At 36.5% G+C, this 20,305-nt stretch overlaps 1 protein-coding gene across 3 annotated transcripts in view; it reads right to left on the bottom strand.

The window, feature by feature from the left end:
- The window catches only part of ABCA13 (ATP binding cassette subfamily A member 13), a 210,957-nt gene that overhangs the window by 96,018 nt on the left and 94,634 nt on the right, over positions 1-20,305 (bottom strand). For all 3 annotated transcript variants that reach the window (XM_055800569.1, XM_055800568.1, XM_055800570.1), the window contains exons 38-41: positions 19,041-19,237; positions 18,071-18,228; positions 17,436-17,666; positions 10,845-10,935 (exon numbers count right to left, since the gene is read on the bottom strand). In XM_055800569.1, the coding sequence (XP_055656544.1) occupies positions 10,845-10,935; positions 17,436-17,666; positions 18,071-18,228; positions 19,041-19,237 (677 nt within the window). The remainder of the gene's footprint in view (positions 1-10,844; positions 10,936-17,435; positions 17,667-18,070; positions 18,229-19,040; positions 19,238-20,305) is intronic.

Genomic DNA, 20,305 nt, shown 5'->3' on the forward strand with positions numbered 1-20,305 from the left:
GGACACATTGCTTAATGCGCTGTTGCCATAATTCGTAAATACAGGGTTTCATTTCTTTCTAGAGATGTGTCTTTTGGTGCCGAATACAATCTCTGTTATAACATTTCCATGTGTTCCACTTTGCCTTGATTTGTATCTCTTCTCTACATTTTAGTTGGGGTTGCTGCCAGCCTAAACCATACTGAAAAAGAAGTTGGAATTAAGCACCAAGTATTTTTTAGTTTTCTGTGGCAAACACTACTGTGGCCAGAGCACCTTCATCATCATGAAATGGGCGTATTCTTTGGAAACAAATAAAAGACAGATATTCGGCCAGGCGGGCACAATCCTATCATGCCATGAAAGGGAAAATTACTATAATTTTGGGAGCCCTAATTCTCTGAGTTTTAATTCCTGCATGATTAACTTGCAATATTAACAAATATGCTAATTTCAGTTTCTAGGAGATAATTTTCCAAATAGATATGCTTTTATTGTAGTACTATGTCCCCTGCAGTGATGCACCTGCAATGAGTTGCCGCGTGGAGGATGGAGCAAGAGCAGGAACAGTTGAAAAACAGGCACAGAATGGTGGCCACAAAGTGAAAGCTTATTTGAACATTCTGTCTGTATTCTTTAAAGTACAAAAGGAGAGAAGCACAGTCTGTCATAACTACCAAAAAAAGAATTCTAACTGATTTCATATTTATATACATACATATATATATATGTGTGTATATATATCAGACTTGGCAGAGAGAAAGAATACACTTGTACATGCATGTGGCAATGTATTTGGAAGAAAAGGGACATGTGGCCTATCAAAACTCACTCTTGCTTTAGCAGCGTGATATGATTAAAAGTTTTGTCTGCTCAGCAAGGCCGCAAGGTTGTGTGAGAAAGACACCGTGAACAAAGAAAACAGGATCTTTGGCAGTTAAGCAGGCAGAAAAACAGGAGCTGAGTTGGGAGCTGATAACCACAGGAATGTCAACAATTTTAAAGATGGGATTAACTGCTTGTATGCTTTTAATCAATTAGTATCTGTATAGCAACATTTGAACAGCGTATGTAACCAATAGAATTAAGGTGTGACGTGTACGAATATGAAAATTGTATATAAGCTTGCAGAAACTTAAGTAAAGCATCTTCAACTAGGATCATATTGATATGTCATTGAGTCCATTATTTCATTCCTGCACATGCACAAGCAAACATCCATCAGATATATCTGCACTAGAATATGCTCTTTTATTACAATGAGCAGGACACTTTTGGGGATGGATTCCTTTTCTTCATAGAAGTGGAAATCCATAGCCAGAAAGCTATTAGAATTCAATCCAGTGAATTCAACCTGTAAACTCAGATTACATTTCAGGACTGAATACTATGTAGACATTAGGGCTACAACTCACAGGACTTTTGCTGTGTTTGGCAAAAGTTTGGTGAAAGAGCAGGACAGCAATACAATCTGAATGTTCTCCTTAACACAGCACTTAAGTGGGAGACAATGCCAAATATCTTAGCGTGTTCAAATTAGAAAGATTAAATGTAGCAAAGGTCCAAGTATATATTCAAACCAGGTGTTCTCCAGTACTCCCCACTGGTAACTTTCTTCCCAGAAAGGAGAGCTGTCCAGTTCTATACTGCAGATTATGCAACTGCAAAATTTGCAGGGAGTGGCCTTTGGAAGCACCATATAAGGCACTCTGGAACAAACCTCCTGGAATTGCTCTAGGGAAAATTCAGACAACAAATGGAGCAAACCTCCTCAGTAAGGCCAAGATTTCACCCTGAAAGACAGGACATTCTTAACCACTTTAACTTTTACAAATTGTGCAAGTATTAGCTTAATGTGAACAAAGTACTTTGTCTGAAATATTGCAACTTCCAAAATCAAGAATATTTTTAGACACCATCTCTTTTGGAGTTATTCTGTTAACAATAAAATCATATCAAAGTTTGTGCAGGGAAACAATTCAAAACTGAAAGATGACTGAGTTCTGCAGGAGGCATGTTTTATTCAGACCCACAGCTATAGCAAACAATTGAAAAATGTATTTGATGAATAATCTCTTCCTTCAGGCATGCTGGTATCTCATGAGCAGTGGTATTAAACAGCTACAAGGATCTTGATTAACAGAACCAACTGTTTCATTTTTTCTAATACCTCCAATGAAAATGGTAACCTAAGTAAACTGCAAAATAGATCAAGAGACAGATAGAAAGAGAAAAAATGACACAGATAAAAATTTTCAACTATACAAGAGTCCCAACACCAGGTCTACGTATCATAAAGTCCCACTTATATATTTCAAATGAGGAATTGACTGGCAACAGTGTAATATACAAATCTTACCATGGTGTCACTTTGTGACCTATATAAGCTTATTGCATGAACAATAGCAAAAAGTTCAGCCTTAAGTGCTGGCTGCTCATACTGCCTTTCATACTGAATCTACTTTGGATATTGTCTCTGTAACTTCTTAAAGCACTTTTTTGTTAGCTTTAAGAAATGAAAACCTTGTGATCCTGCAGAATGTTGCTAGTAGTGAGAAAGCAGATGTGTGACTATTGATAAGATCTTTGTGGGCTTTTGTAACATAAATGTTTTAGTGACAGAGCAGAGACAACAATTTCACCAAAGGAGATCATTTCAAGAAGCTACTGGACACGTGATAATCTGGTTTCACGTGGAAGTATCAACATCAAATACAGCCTTTCTAGTGTAACTAAGATGCGTAACACACCTACATGCATATAGCATTTACTTATTAGATGAAGCAAGGTGTTAAAAAGATGAAGACCCTTCCGTAAGCAATGTTCCATTTCAAAATGAAAAGTAAGTACACTTAGTCTTGATAAGCATTTTTTCAAAAAATAGACCATTTACATACTTACATAATTGAATTTAAAGTATCTTTATTCACTGGTGCAACAGCATTAACAAAGCAAAGTTATTTGTGTGCATGTATGTATATGCACATACACTACATTCATTTATCAAAATACATAAATATATACAAATACAGGCAAACTTGGAAAAAATATCTAGAAAATATATACTTGACCTTATTGCAAGGCAAGGAACCACCAAAATTTACTTTGCATATAGAACCTAAAGACTAGCTATTAAAAGCAAATATTTTCTGACACTATATGTGTGACTTTGTATTAATTATCTAAGAGTCAAACTGCTCCAGCACATAGGCCCCATATTATGAAGGAGAAAAATAATCATTTCGTCTTGAACACGAGAAGGAAATGCTATCTTTGGAAAACTCCTACTACTGTGCAACAGAAAAAGCGTAAGTCAAAAAGGATTTCATTAGTTAAGCTAGGAAGAAAATATTACTATAGGTGCAGCAAAAAACACATTAGTGTTATACCAGGCAACTCATCATTGCTGTTGCACCAGGCAACCCATTGCTGTTTAAATTTCAGTTGCTTTCAGATAACAGATGATCACATAAACCACACAGGGAATATGGATTTTTGAAGATGTCACAGATATGGAAAAAATTGAGTATCTCCAAAAACTGCAATCAGGTCATTTACAAAAGCAACAACTGAACACAGGAATACAGTCTGCCATATCTAATTTGTCCTCTGAGAAAGAGTTCTACTTCTCTTATTTTATTTTTTCCTTTTTTTGGTAAAAATTATTTAGGGATTATTACAACTTGAAATGGAAGACAAGCAGTCCTGCAGAGTGGAGGACAAGACTCCTGAATAATTTATTAAAGGACAGGATTTCAAAAATACCATGAAAAAACATAAAGGCTGTCAACAGTTTTTCCCTGTCTGCAGCTGTTGTAATAGCCTCAACAAAACAGAGGAACTAAAAGAAAGCAACAGGAAATCCTGGAGTGCAAAGGAAAGGTTGGAGAATGAGAGACAAAAGGGAGCATTAGCAAGTCTGAGGGAAAACACAGCCTCTACGAAGAAATATACTGTCAAGAAGAAATCAAAGAAGAGCTTATAAGCAAGACATAAGAGCTACACAGCAGAATGAACGGATCACTTGCTTTTCAAGATGTTAAGGAAGTTCACATTCTAACATTTACCTTTGGGTAAATAAAGCATTCCTAGTGCACTCACAACTGTCTGTATCTTTTGTCCTTCAGCTCAAAGAAATATCTGAGCATAGTGGATGAACTTCCAAGCTATTTAATTTCTGAAAGAAGCACTACTAATAACTAACATGACAAACAGTTTAGATTATGGTGAAGGCAGCAGGTTGCTGGAAAGAACAGGTTCAAAATATTCTCACGCATCCACATCAGGCAGCAAGAGCTGAGAAATGTTAATGTCAATACAATTTTCTGTTTAGAAGGCACTTGAGATGTGTAGAAATTCAATATCTAGTCATCAGCATCAAAAGTTACATGCATATCAGTTCTGGTGACCCACAAATTCAAAAGAAGTCTCTGATGATTCTGTTTCTTCTAGGCAGGATACAAAAGGCATCATCTCTTCCCTCATAAGATGGAATGATGCAGCAACTTTCCTCATTCATTTTCAAGTAGTTAGAAATGGGAAATAATAAATTTCAGACCACAATCTGAAGTCTGGATCTATATCTATAGCACAACACATTTCTTCAAGCATACCGTTCAGTCTGACTGAGATTCATACGTTTTAAGAACGTGCAAAAATACCAAATTACATAGCGAAGGAAAGCAGCAACTAAGTCACATGGGTGACCTTTTACGGAACCAACTTAATTTCACCAACAGAACACATTCATGAGGAATTAATATCATTTTCAAAATTGAAATTTCAGAAGGGATTATTGGTTTTTTCTTTGGTGCTCTAGCACTTGCAGAAAACTATAGCCTTTTTTTACTTGAGCCCCCCTTTCGGTAGGTGCTTTACTGACCATTTTTTTCTCTAGATCTGAAGGGAGCAAAAGGCCTCTAGGAGGAGGGCAGCGAGCGTTCACTACAATCATTTGCCAGCAGTTAGGAGATGAACATGAAGACAAGGAGGTGCAGAACAGGAAGTGGATCAGATTCTGGACACTGTAAGAGTACATCCCTTTACTGGAAAATAGCTCTCTTTCCATTATTTTTCTAATAGCTTTCTGTTGTCTGACAAAGAGCCCAAGATGTCCATACTGTAGCTGAAAAGTGGAAAAGGACCAGGCAGCAACCACAAGGAAAGCAGCTGGTAGGGAAAATGTTTGGATAAGACAAGATAAGATAGTGGATGAAAAGAATGAAACACGCTTAAGGTAAGTGGAAGAACATGACCATTTACTTTCAGGAGGATAGAAGGAGTTACATTTATGCACTTACTGAGAAAACAAATTTATGTAAACCTTAAACAAGTTAGATTGTCTTATTTTTGAGATCAGGTATCTTTTTATGACTACTGATTGGTTACATTATAAAAATGCTCCATCTTCATTCAATGCTTCAGAGAATCCTGAAACGGTGATGAAAAATAAAGCAAGTTTCAGGGTTGAGGAGTATAAAGCTAAGTAATTGGAAGAGGTGAAATTAAGTTTTCAACATATACTAGAATCACAAGATTTCCTGCAAGAAAGTAATTAAAACAACAATAAAAAAGCTGTAGGAAAATATAATGTATTCAAGATTTTTAGACTAGCTATTTTGACACTTCTTTTTCAGGATCTAGTGCTGAATTTAAGTGGTAGTGTCATCTATACTATTAGATTACCAGAAGACTGAAATGTATGCTGTATCTTCTCATCAGTGGTTGGCAAAAAATTGAAAATTTTAGTATCAGTCTTCATGTCAGCAGCCACTTCCTCTAAACAGAGCTACTGCTCCTAATTGTCCACAGTTTTCTACTCCGAAATTAAGTTACATTTTGCAAGGTAGAGGATTCGATTCATTCTTATAGCCTTTTAAGTGAATTTTTCAGAGAAATGAAAGAAGGGAGTTCTACTTAAAAACTGATGTTGTGATACAACATCAAACATACAAGTACTCTGTCGGCCCTTATTTTGTAAATACAGGAAGCTCAATTAATCACAGAGGATTAAAAGCTTCTCTCTAAAAACAGAAGAAACTACTTGATCACCTGTCAACAAACATCAAATTCCACTCTATTATCCATGCACAGAAATCAATAGCACCACTTACTGTAGCTTTTTTTCTGCAAAACCCCCAGGCTTGTGTCAAAAGCCCCAGGAGAAGGATCATATTTCCCTGGTAGATTAACTCCAATTGTTAAATAACCTATAGGAGAAGCACCTGCCTCTACCTTCCAGCTATTTGTTTCTCTTACTTTGTTCTTTATTACATTTATCACTTCTGCCCCTATAACAGTTAGAACTATAGCTTAATAGGCAGTATTCTCCATGCATAAAAAAAATTAGACTTTTTAAGCGAACAACTTACTTTCTTTTAATAAACCACAATGACTGAGCCCTGATGGTGCCTTTATAAGGACTTTACCTCCAATATTAACTCTTCCTTTTTCCCTTTCCAAATTCCCAACTTAAAGACATTAAAACTTCAAAACATGGACACAAAAGTTGTACATGATATTGTAGCATGAATCTCATCAATTTTGTACTGATAGTCAAAATGACCTCTTCACATCCTTTAGTACATTAAATTGAAACATAAATCATCTTATCTATACTGTCTTAAAACACTTTTCCACCAGGATTAGTAAGTAACTTTCAAAGTCTGTGTTTTCGAGGACAGTACTCTCTATTACATAGATTTCACCAGCATTTGGCTGAATTAAAACACACTTTATTTAGAATAGATTTAGCTTTTCAAATGATCTAACTCACTCTTTAGGACTGGTCTGACTCATCAGCATTCTACCAATCCCTTGCAGTGTTGTTTTGGGGTTTTTTAACAGTTGAGGTTATATTTACTTCAGTATCACTGATGAAAATAATCAAAAGGCATAGTTGAAACCCAGTGAAAATTCACTGAAATCTCTTCAGCTTGATGTCTCACTACTGCTGACCGCTTCTTGTCATCTACAATTTCTTACTTAAATTAGCTTTCAGATGTGCTTTATAAGCACTGCATATTGTTGATCTCTTAAATCCTAATAGGAGTAATGTAAATTTTGCCCAATAGCCTTCAAAATGGTTAACACCAGCTCTTTCAGACAAAGTTTTAAGCAACCATAAAAATTAGTTATGAATCAACCTGCTTCCACTCCCACACTTTCAATGGCTAACTTACCCAAATTCAAAGGCATATAAGCTTTTATAGCACTTCTGTGACTATAGCTATTAATGTTATATATACACTAAGAACCACTCTTTCACTTTTTTAAAACATATCACCACACACTTAGTCTTCATAACTTTTTATGGCAATGAATTTCAAATGTTATGAATCACTGTGTGAAACACAGTTTAATCCATTTTGAATTTTCTACAGTTTAGTTTTACTATATCTCAGGTTCCAACCGTATTTTACTGCAAAAAGAGGCTAGATCCAAAGTTGGTATCTCCCAAACTATCTATCTAAATCAATCAATCAAAGACATAGAATGCTACAAAAATAATTAATTTTGCTCTTCAGCAACATATCTGAATATCTTAGTTCTGCAGTCCCTTAACAATCCAACAAGCCCACTCTCTAGCCGATTGCCTGCGTTTGCATATGCTCAGAATATTTTGTTATTTATCCATGGTTAGCTAGTCACCCCCTAGATTTCCTCTTAGCTCTCCTGATTATTTGTGTTCATATACTGCCTGCTGTAGTTTATGATTTTATTGGACTGCACAGAGTTTGTTTTTTCCATTTTCTCGAGACTACTTGGCTCCAATGATCTTGTGATGCAGTTGTTGCAAGCTCAGTCTAGCTTTTTTTCTGCGTGCTCTCTATACATCTACAAAACAGTAACCATCAATTGTGTGCCCCAGCTGTGGAGAATTTAATTTTGCACATCTCTATTAAAATACATGCACATATTATGCCTGCACACATAGGCATTCCCTGACTCAAAATGTTAACTGTTCTCACCAAAAGATGAGTTTTATTCCAAGGTTTTTCGTTTGGAATATAACTCAAAATTATGAGTAAACCTTCCACAAAGGAAACTTAAACCACTAGAAATTACACAGTGTGCTTCATATATTTAACGTTGCCAATATTAAAATTGTTACATTTAATTAATGGAATGCTACTTACCCCTAATATTTGCATTTAGAAAGGGTCATATAATTCTGAGTTTATTTTATGTTATCATGGTGTGTTGACCCTGGCAAGCAGCTTAGCATGACACAGCTGCTCGTTCAGGCTCCCCCTCCTCCAGCAGAGTATGGGAAAGAATAGGAAGAGAAAACGTGAGAAAACTTGTGGGTTAAGATAAAGACAGTTTAAGAAGTGAAGGAAGAAGAAAGAAGAAAACAACAAAAAACCAAGCAATGCAAAAGCAGTAACTCACCACTTCCCCCAAAGTAGACTGATGCTCAGCCAGTCTGGTTGCAATGGTTACCTCCTCAAAAAAAAACACCCTCCCCTCAGTTTTTATTGCTGAGCATGACACTATACAGCATTGAATAACTCTCTGGTCAGTTTGGCTCAGCTGTCCATGTCATATACCCTCCCAGCTTCTTGCTCATCCTCAGCCTACTCACCACAGGCAGAGGGGGCAGAATGGGAAAAAGAGAAAGCCATGATACTGCAAGCACGGCTCAGGAATAGCCAGAACACTGGTGTGTTATCAGCACTGGTTTAGTCACAAATCCAAAACACAGCACCATAAGGGCTGCTATGAAGAAAATTAACTCCATTCCAGCCAGGACAATAAGACACTGTAAAACACAACTAGAAATTATCAAATCTCCAACTTCAGTAACATACTGTCATATTTTGCTGAAGTGATGACCAATGCCAAAAACTGGCAAGAGACTTCAACCTAAATCACAACTAATTTTTTGCAGTTTCATTTAAGGGACATGCACACCACTCCACAACACCTCCTTGGCTGAGAGACAAGAGACATCATTTTGGTTTCTACACAGTTTTGATGCCCCAAGGGCTCAGTACTATAAGGGATAGCCAATAGTCCTGCTTGTGCTCAGATCCATGCTTTGTCAAAGCAGCTCACTAGTCCTAATTCTTTTACAAATCAAATAGAAGCATCCTGTGATCTTCTCAATAACCCAGCTGTTTGCTCTAGGGGGTTTTGAAAATTCATTTCATTATTTTGACAAGGAAGTTTGACTGCCTTTGAATCTGCTTTCAAAGACAAAGTTATACAGATCAAGCTATTGCCCATGGAGTATTCTGGTTAGCTTTGACAATGATGGATACCTTTCATGACCATTTCCCAGATCCCTTATGCCTACACTTCACAACTGTCCCTAATGATGAATGACAGTCATCTGCAATGAATGACAATTTTCCAGTACTCTCATCCCTGAAGAAATGGCATTATCATCATATTTTCTTCTATAATTTATCAGACCAAGAAATACAGTCTCTGATTACTAGATTCTTTATTAATATAATAACTTGAACAAATACTGTTATGTGGTTTGAAATGCAGATGATAAAAGTTATCAAGTTCTTAGGTACAGTATATTCTGTTTTCATTACTTTAGGAACTGTAAATCTTGCTCTTTGATGAAAATGCAACATGGAGAAGACAGACTGTTTTGATTTCAGATTGGTTCAGATACCCTAGCTGAGCTTTGAAGAAATACACGACTGATTGTTATAAAATAAGGGATATTAAAAGTTGTATTTTGAATGGAAGTCTTGTTCTCACACCTCACTTGAGTGGATATTTTATTTGCTTAGTGAAGGGGGTTTTGCTATACAGTTACATCTTTTCTGATTCAACGGGGACTGAAATAGTCCACCAGAAAGACCCTCTGGAAAAAGTCATCCAGTCAAGTTAACACTGTAAGAAAAGGTCTCATCTTAGGCCACAGTTCTTGGTACTGATTACTTATTACTGGGAGATCCAATTGAGTTTATCTTAACAAATAACACAAGCTTGGTTCACAATTATTATTTCCATTACTGTAACAATGAATGTTCTTAGTCACAGATCAGGACCTGTCTGTGCCTGTGTTCTATAGAAACAAACCAAAAAGGACTGCATATAGAATAAAGAGTTTGACATCTAACCAAAGATGACTGCAATCTAGATATAAATCATCAAATAGAAACATGGTAAGTATGGAAGTATGAGAATCCCAGGAACAATGAGAAAATACTGATCAGTTTGGTGAACACTGTCATTACAGAACTTGAGGTATCACATTAGTGACTTATAAGAAAAGTTTTTTGAGGAGAAAGAAGCTTCCTAAGATTTCAGAAATATTAATGAGGACCTCATCCCAAACTTGCATGGCAATAAAATAGAAAGGATAAAGGAGCTTGCTTTAAAACAAACATGTAAGGAAACCTGAAATAACATGCCACTTGAGAGGAAAAATTATATTCTACTATGGGGAGCAACAGTTTTTATTATTATTTTATTTGCACGTGGATGGAGATTAATACACGTTTCTAATAGTTTACAGAATTTATATCTGTGGTGTATCTCAGCAATATTTATCCATTGCCAGTATGAGTCAAAGAAAGTAATTAGCTGCCAGAGGCTTGAAGGAAGCAGTATGTTAATGCTGACACAGTGAGAGAATGCTTTTGTGCATGTATATACATAGTAGAAGGGTGGGAAGACAACTGTGAACCGATACAGAAGTGGATCACAGTAGACGTATAAAAACCTACTACACAAGGCAGATCACTGACACAAAAAAGAATTGCCAGATGGTAGCAGGCAGTGCTCTCCATTTGCTTGTGCATTCCTCAACTTTGGGAACTTTATGCATATTTGTCTTTGCGTTTGTGATCTTTATAAATCTGGCTGCTTCAGAAAGTATCTAATTTTCTACTTACTGGCTGATTCAACATCATTTGCATGGTCCAGGTGTGTTGCCTGTGGAACATAGGGCATCTTCTCCGAGTCCTGCAGTAGCTTCAGAAATACCTTTCATGAAATAGGAAAAAAATAACTTTAGAATCCATTTTCTAAAAACTACTTAATATATACGTATATATCCCAAACCATTCAGATTATGAGATTAGTAGTGGCTTCTGTAGCCACCCTTCTGGAATATGACTATAAAATTAGTTAAGCTCTCCAGTGGCAGAATCCTGGGGATAATGGGAAAGGAATAAATACCAATAGATGCCAAAGAACCTATGCAAAGCATTGCTGCCCCACGCACACTACTGTCTGTATAGACTTTACAATGGACTGGCTACTCTTAGTTGACATTTTACATTCCAAAACCGTGGTATGTGTTGGAATTCAGTTACTGCCATTTTTACCAAAGGCATGTTGAAAGCAAGTCTTTTCTGATACTCTAGCTGGAAATCTGTGGGCACAACTGGAACTGTTACCAGAGTTCTAGTTGTACCAGTACAACTAAATCTAATGTACAAGATCCTACAGAACTGAGAATTCACAGAGCTCTGGGAAGTGTCCATAGATTTATGCAAGCATGTGGGCAATAATGCTATTGAAAGACATTTAAAGGACAACGCAATCACCAAGCACAGTCAACGTTAACAAAGTCCTGTCTAATCAATGCTACGGAGAGGACTGGGCAACAATACGTGTTTTTAGCAAGAGTATTATCATGCATACCCGAAACTGGGAGACGTTACCTAAAATGACCATGGAAAAAACTGAAATTATTTTTTAGTAAAAGTAACAACCTAAAAATATGCACTACAGTAAACTTGTAAGGGTTGAATCTTCCTAAGCAGGGGAACACACATCAGAAGGGACTCAAAGATAATGTTTTAAAACCCCAGCAGAATTCACAAACTTTATAATCATGAGATCTATTTAAATGGTATATACTCTTTGCCAAATAGATTTCTGTTCATCCTACTGTTTATCCCACTACTTGCTTAATGCTGCTTCACAGTTCTGTCCACATAAAGTCCTTTAAATTTCATAGGGATTTATTTCATTTATCAGTCCCTCAGCCTTGCAGAAGCTTGGAACAGCTTTCATAGTGAGTCTGTTATTAACATTCACACCAGTTCATGTAAGCTCAAATGAAAATTAAAATTAATCCTATCTTAACCCAAACTGCAATTTAAACAGTGATCTAGGAACTTGAGATAAAAAGCAATAAAAGAAAAAATAACGTAAAATACAGCTACCATGAGCATCTCTAACCGAACAACAGAAGTAAAAGGAAAAGAAAGTTTTGCTTTCTCTTGATGAGAGCCTTCTCTTGCTTTCTCTTCTCTGTTTGGGTTGAGCTGGATTGTAACCACAGCGTGACTTTCAGAAATCATTTAGAAACTATTTATTTCTTCCCACAAAAGAACCTGATATCAGCTATAACAAAAAATTCCTTGTTTCCAAGAAGCTCATACAATAGAAAATAAAACCCAGTCAATCTGAAGTGCTTTATTGTTTTGGGAAGATATTTTTTTACTTGCTGAAGTCTGACTATTACATAAACCCTATTTTGCTTGCAATACAATTGCCATTTAAGAGTGGTTATTGGTTGCATTTGTTACCTGCCAGCTTTCAGGGAACACTTTTGACCATTAGCAACTGCAAGGCCAGAAGAAATTAATACCTCCTGACATTTTTATATTAGACCCTGAAGGGAGATCCTGACTGCCCAAAGACCCATTCTAATTTGTTGCCATGGATCTGCTTGCTGATGGCTCCTCTATACATCAGTTCTATCAAGCAAACCAAACTAAACTGATCTGACTAAAACCACAAAGGAACTGCTCCTCTCGGGCTTGGACATAGGTTACACTACAAAATGTTGCCTGCATATACTCATTTCAGTGTCAAAATTTCTGCTGGGGTTGCAGATGGACATTTCTTTAGTCACATTGTGTCACTTGAAGACATAGCTATGCCTTAGAAAAGCAGCAGAACAGCAAAACATTTTTCTAATACATACTCTTGTCTACTGTGGCTTCACTTCTACAGCTATTCTGATACAGCTCTGCAAGCAAAAGGCCACCTGCATTGTCCAGTCCTCCCCATAATATCCAGGTAGCTCTCAAACATCCCATTAAGAATGGGAATCATTAGGGACCATAGTGTAGAGAAGAAATGACAATTTATCTAATGTTGCACAGGCTATTGTGGACAGAAGTAATATTAGCCTAACAATGGTATTAGCAGAGTAAGTACACCCCAAAACACACGTATCTGGAAGAGTCAGGATTAGACACCATGACAGAGTGACAATGTGTTCTTCCCATAGCTAACAGACTGGATAAATTCAACAAGACAAGGTATCTCCTGGGCTTCAGCAGAGCATGCCTTTCCCTACGTGCCTTCGTAATTCCTGCTTAGGCTAGCAAGTCCATATCTGACCAGGGACTTGTCCAGACAGCTGTCTGTAGGGGTACTTGAGGAAAAAGACATTTCTTGCACCCCCTCTAAGCTGTACTAGGCAGCTACTCCCTGATTTCTTCCTGATTTCTTCTTTGGGACAGCATCATAGAACCAAGCGGCACAGTATCCTTGACACTTCACTGCAGAGCATGGGGACACTGTCCTAGCTAACTGATCATTCCTAAAACCATCTTCCTCTAAAAGGAAAATATGCAGAAAACCAAAATGGCTGAAAGAAAGAGAAAGCAAAGAGGGAAAAAAACCACCAAAACCAAGCCAACACCTATAGACATAAAAAAAAACAAAAAAAAAACCAAAAAAACACCAAACCAGAACAAACCAACACTTATAGACACGTCTATCATCCAAAACCACTGCCTGACACTTTAGCAACACTTCTGGGCCCTACTACATTTCCTATTCACATTGGTTTTATATTTCTTTCCAGGCAGTCCATGCTCCTGCAGCTACAGGTGTGTTTCACTAAGCAGAATGAAGCAGAAGCAGTCTTAGAGCCATTCACTGTGGGTGACTGTTGACTGAGGAACATTTGCAAGCAGGTCAATGGTTAGCTGCTAAACAGGAACAATTCTGACTGTCAGACTTAGATATGCATACACAGAGGGAGACAGGCACTTGGCACAGCTCAAAGCCACAGGAAGAAACCCTGTATGCTTTCAAGGAAAGTACTTAAAATATGTAAGGAGTAGCAGGGCTCGCTTCCAGCAGTTGAACCTGTGAGCTTGCTCCACACCAGGCACTGAAGGACCAGCTCAGTCACCCTCGGGATGGAGAGAGCAAGTCTTCGTGCTTGGCCATTGAGGAGGACTGCCCTACTTGCAAGCAGCAGCCACCGCCCTGGCTACTTCTTCCAAACCACCAGACTGATAGAGTAGTATAGTAATAGTGTGTGTGTGTATATATATATGTATATGCACTCTAATATAGAATTATATTAATATATAATATATAGTAATAGTGTGTATATATATATAGTAATATACAGTAGATATAGGAAGTGCTTTTTTCTACTAGAAAAAAGGTCTGGCCAGATGGTAATACTACAGTGAAATAGATTAATATGATTGTGCCATTACTAGATGTTTGTTACAGCACCCTCAACAAAACTGAATCTCATTAGAAGCTACATAGTCTTTTAAAGCTAAAATATTTCAAGGAGGTACATGACTTTCCCCAGAAAGTTTTGGGGCAAAATCTCTGGTCATTTCAAGGAAGAGAATTTAAAGCAGTACTCCATTAAGTGGTATTTTGACACATCTTACTCTGTAAAGATGTTTCAATGTTTTGTTCTCTCCTCAAAGCAAAGCAAGAAAGCAATAAGCTTCTCCAGAGTTGCCAGAAAGTGAAACATCATCCTCCAGAAAGCTCTCAGCATACACTTAATTTAATTAAACACCCTTCTACCCTCCTTTTGGTTCTGTTAACACTCTTTAAGTTACAAGAATTATGAAGCACACAAATACAAATGGTTGGAAAAGATATTTAAAATGAAGCAACTATAATATTACAGAGATCTGAAAGTGTCAGGAACTGATTTTGTTAGAACTTCAAGACTCCTTTGAAGTATGAATGGAAGCCTGGTTTCTCTTGAAGAGTATGATTTTAGAGAGCCTGAGTGTCCCTCAGACGGAAAACGAATAAATGATGAGTGTGTGAGAGAACAAGAAGAAAGGGTAAAATACAAATTATAACACATTTTTTCCTTTAAAGTCAGAGTTCTTTGTTTCCAGATTGAATTGTTTGAATAGACTAAATAGCACTATTATGTGCTATCCATTTACTTGCCAGTGCAGGGAGGCTGTTGATAAGAAAACGGAGAATTGAGGTTGTAATGATGACTAATGATGAGTTGCAGAGATGACAGAAATCACCTCAAATTAACGCATTAAGTCTTCAAGCTGAAGAATGATACTTCAATAACTAACACCACCTTTAAAGCTTTTTTTAACCTCCTCTGCAGAAAACAACCAAAAGTAAGCTCTCAACTGAATAATAGATGCAGCACACTGGGGCAGCTTCCTCGTATTCCATGGCAACTTCACATTTACTTTACAGATGCCAGTTTTGGAAAGTCCTATGACTCTCTCAGGAGTCTCACAGGAATGTAACCAAAAGGTTATCAACAGATACATTACCTCATAATCATAAAGTTTGTCAGTGAACAATATTCTTTCTTATAGCACATTAATCACCCTATATAATTTGAAAGAAACCAACAATTTTTCAATAAGCATTTTCAATGAGCTTTTGACTTGCCTTATAGAATTGTGTAACAGAAATGTAATTTACTTCATAGCAGTAAGTAAAATGGTGATTAAACTTGTATGATATATATTCCTGGGCCTTCCTTCCTCCACACCCCCCCCATCCCATTGGCATAGCAAATGCTTGCCACACTAGCTTTATATACTGTAGTCATTTATAACACCGAAGAGATGCTTTTTTATTTTTTTTCTTCATCAATAACTCAGTTGTATGGAGCTTAGTTTCAAAGGAAAACACATACCTTGTGGTAGGTTATTCTTTGGACTGCAGTTTAAAAAGAAATGTGCAAAACCATATCCTTTATGCTTGTGCAGCGTCCTAAAAAACTATGTAACAAATCAATTTAGTCCTAAAGATGTGTCCCAGTGGGCCACTTCAGGATACAGAAATTCCACATGGTGGTGTATTGGTTCAATAAATTTCATGAACAATTGTCATTTTAGGTTTGCTTGCATTATTGCAGTTCTATTTATATTTTTTTCCAGAGATTATATAAGATGTACAATTCTAAACTTTCAGAACAAACCCAGAACTGCTGATATATTTTCAAATACCTGATCCCATTAATTCCTATATGTATAACTCACACAGATAAAATACAATGCATAAGTGATATCTGACAAGCTTTAAAGTGTATTATTTTCATAAAACCAGGAAAGGTAAACATCATCCCTAGAGGATCTTGTGTTCTAGCTGACCACAGTACTATATCATATTATCACATATGTTTCCAGGGAACAGAGGGAGAAGGGATACATCCCTTTTCTATACTAAGTATTTATTGCTATATTTTTAAAAAAAAAAATCACTGTACAGGAATCTGGATTTGATTATTTTTGTAGTGATGTTTTTCTAGCATATATTAAATTTTCTGTTAGAAAACAGTCCAACTTTATATTTAACCCGATAGGTAATCACTGGAGAAATCTATTTCACAAAGTAATACTGGTTAATTGTGCTGTCAAATAAAAAGAGGGGTTTTTCTTTGTGCATCAAAAAATACTGAGATTGGTCTCCTATCATCATTTGAATAAGTGGAAAAAAATATTTTCAGAAGAGTCTATAATACAGAACTTAAACAGTGGTGGGTTAGGGAATCTTTAGAAGTTACAGTTGGGATAAAAACAGTCCAAGCCAAATAACTTCTCACTGATATGGCAGTTTACACAGAGCTAAATTCAGAAATAAAAAGCATAACAGAGTCTCTTTGTCTGGTCCATTAGATACACACACACACACACGTATATGCATATATTAGAGTGCATATATGTTACTGTATACATGTATATCTCTTTCTCGGTATATACATAAAATACTTTTTAGAGATTTTGCCACACAGTTTTGCCAAGTCCTAAGCTTTAGAACTTTGTAAGTCAGACAGCATTGTCAGCAATTTTTTTCTGCCCCAAGAGCTGCCTGAACTGAACCTCCAGCCTTACAAGTTCAAAGTTCATTCCAATGCCAGAGATTCAGAACAGTGCTTCTCATTAAATCAATGACACATTAGATTTTCCTTAAGCAAATGCAGAAACATAGGTTTAAGGGTTACACACTTCATCAGTCTTCACATCAAATTCCTGAAATAAGAAATAAGTTGTAGTAGAGTAGGTGCTGAAATTCACAGCACAGCAAAATATGAAGTATATATTTCATCTGAGGTTTTTGGTTTGGGTTGGGTTTTTTTAGAAAACATGTTTCACACAAGAAAACAATAAAGTGTTGTATAATATGAAAGATACAATTAAGAGTAGATGGAAGCTAATACAGGATTCTCTAACCAAGCAAATACCATTACACAGAAAAACTATAAGTACCTCTTCCAAGGTGGTGTCAGAAATGCCATAGCCAGTCACATGTAGATGATGAAGGCTTTGATCTAAAGCCTGAAAAAGAGCTTTAAAAGAGGTCTTATCTGCCCTTTCTGGAATCACATAGGTCAGCTCAGTCCCACTGTTATCTTTCAAGAAGGCTTCTGGGATGTGGGTCTGTACCAGAGATGTGACCTGAACAATATGCTTAGGATCCTGGATTTCAAACACAGAGGGCTATGAGGAAAGAAAGATAATAATGCACAAAAAATTAAATGTTACCAGCAGTATGGACTTGACAGTAGAATTCATACAGGAAAACTTCCATTGATGAAAGTATGTGAAACCTCAGGTGCAGACTACTTGCCAGGAATAAAGAACAGTGAGACAAATCCCTTTTCAGGTAAATATTGAAATTCATCATTTTCAAAGATTTCATTTAGTTCTTAATAATTATAATAATACTAATAATACCACCCATGCAAAACAACCAAGAAAACTGATAAAACCATGTTTTGCTGGTTCTCTAATAATCTATATCACATATTACTTCCTGGCAGGGACATACAGCTCACTTAGAATATACACAGCTATTACTTGGCAGACACTGTTAAGTTCCGTACAGTACATTTTTAGTATACCTTTTTTATGAGTGTCAGACTGTGTCCCTGGCCATATGTTTCTCTCAGATAAGAGGGAGAACCACAGCACCTCAGCTGGCCACGCTGCAGGATGGCAATGCGATCACTGAGCACCTCTGCCTCATCAAGATGGTGAGTGGTAAAGATCAGCGTGCAACCTGCATCAGAAAGATTGGTACATGTCTACAAAACCTGGTTTCTAGAGAAACACATCTTTGCTTCACAAGGATCCTTTAACCTTAAGGAAACACGTTTCAGGTCCCTTCAAAACATAATTGCAAGACATAAACAAAACCTGCATTCAGATTTACAGTCTGAGTTAGAGTCAGGTCTAAACTTGCTTTGCCTTGTATTAGACATAGTAAGCAACATTAAGCCATTACCACTTTAAGTTATTTTACAGGCTAAAAGGATTCCTTAAGACCACATAACAGCAGTGTCTGTTTCAACGGATCATTCGCTGTGAGTTAATACAGCTAATCGAGCGCTCACTAGCTGAACAGTTTGCTTCCCACAATCAGTTTCTAACCTTATGGCACTTAAAAGATTAATGTAGCTGACTGACTGATGAGTCTGTATTCATTGGCATTATAGATGCATCTATATAAAGATATGCACAAAATGGGAAATGAAAACCCCAAAATAATTTTGAGACTAATAAAAAAGAAAAAAGTAAGAAAAGAGAAACTTCAGGACAGGACTCAGAACTAAGTTCAATCTTCTATTAAATTAGGCATCTTTCTGTAAAATAGCAGATAATACTTGCAGTCTTACTTGGCTGCTTTAAGGTTTCCCACGTTTGATTAAATTTCTGAAATTAATGTATTTAGTTACCGAATAACAATATTAATATTTTATATATTATGTAAAAAATTACATGCAGGATATAAAAAAATATCATGTTTAAATTTATCAAAACAGAATTCCAGAAAGGAAAATAAGCAGCAAATTTTGTGTATAAGCTTTGTACCAGTTTTGTACTTCAGAAGAACATCCCAGATGCTACGGCGAGAACATGGATCTACTCCACTGGTGGGCTCATCTAGAACAACTGTATTTGAGTTTCCAATAAAGGAGATGGCAATTGATAGCCTCCTTTTCATTCCCCCAGAAAGGGCTCCAACAGGTTTGTACTGTTGTTGGCATAAATCCATATCTTCCAGAACTCTGAAACGAGATCAATTTTGAAAAATTTTTCCAGTCACATAATGTCCACTCAGAGCAGAATTACTGAAAAGTCACTGTAAACGGAAAGTGAAAAAAACACCACCTCCAACTGGCTATACAATTTGATGACAAAAAAAAAAATTAGAAAAATCCAACTAACTCTTTACCTACAAAGTATAAATACTCATCACCAACTGAAATACAAATTCTGGATAAGTATTGTGCAGGATAAGAACAGAAAATTTTGAAATTAAGTCCAATGAAATAAATACCAATTTGTCCAATGATTTCAGCGAACTCTAGATTATAGTTTCATAAACCATGGTAAAGATGGTTAGTTTCATAACTTAAATACTGCTTCAGTTTCAGCAACTACATAAAGAAACCTTAAAAACACCTGAGTTTCGACAAAATGTGTAGTCATTTGAATTAAATAAGGTCACACTGCAGGTTTTTTGCCCTTTTTTATTTTTTTTAAGATGTGTTTCTGTGAAGTAAACATATTAGTAATCCCTAGGCAGAACAGTACTACTTAATACAACCTAATCTAGTTCCTGTGTTAAAGACTAGGAGATGCCTTACAGACATTGTCTATTCAGCCCCTGCCCTCTGATGATCTTGCATCTGAGCAGTGTGTGGAAACGTGCTCAATAAAGGCAGTACTGAAAGACCATCATTTTATTTTTTGTCACACTGAATATTCAAGCCATTGTGACATCATACGATTAATAAAATCAAACGTATTGTTACAAGTTTGACTTTAAGACAATTGAAACAAATGAGTTGTTAATGGCTAATTCAAGATATAAGTATTTTTGTATACCCTGCCAAGTGCTTTGTTGAGCACTGATAAATACTTTCTTCAAAAGAGTAACTTCCAAAGGAAGCACCTCGACAAGATAGATCAGTTGACTGGAAGTTCACCATGAGGAATGAGCTCAGCAAAAACAAGGGGAAAGGTTAGTTCCAGCAGGGGGAGATAGATCATTGACGACTGACTCAAGAAATCCCCCAGACCCAAAAAGAAGTTGAGACTGAGCATGCAAACTAATTAACATGAGAAGTGAC

The sequence above is a fragment of the Falco peregrinus genome, chromosome 3 (assembly GCF_023634155.1).
Source record: "Falco peregrinus isolate bFalPer1 chromosome 3, bFalPer1.pri, whole genome shotgun sequence".
Taxonomy (NCBI): Eukaryota; Metazoa; Chordata; class Aves; order Falconiformes; family Falconidae; genus Falco; species Falco peregrinus.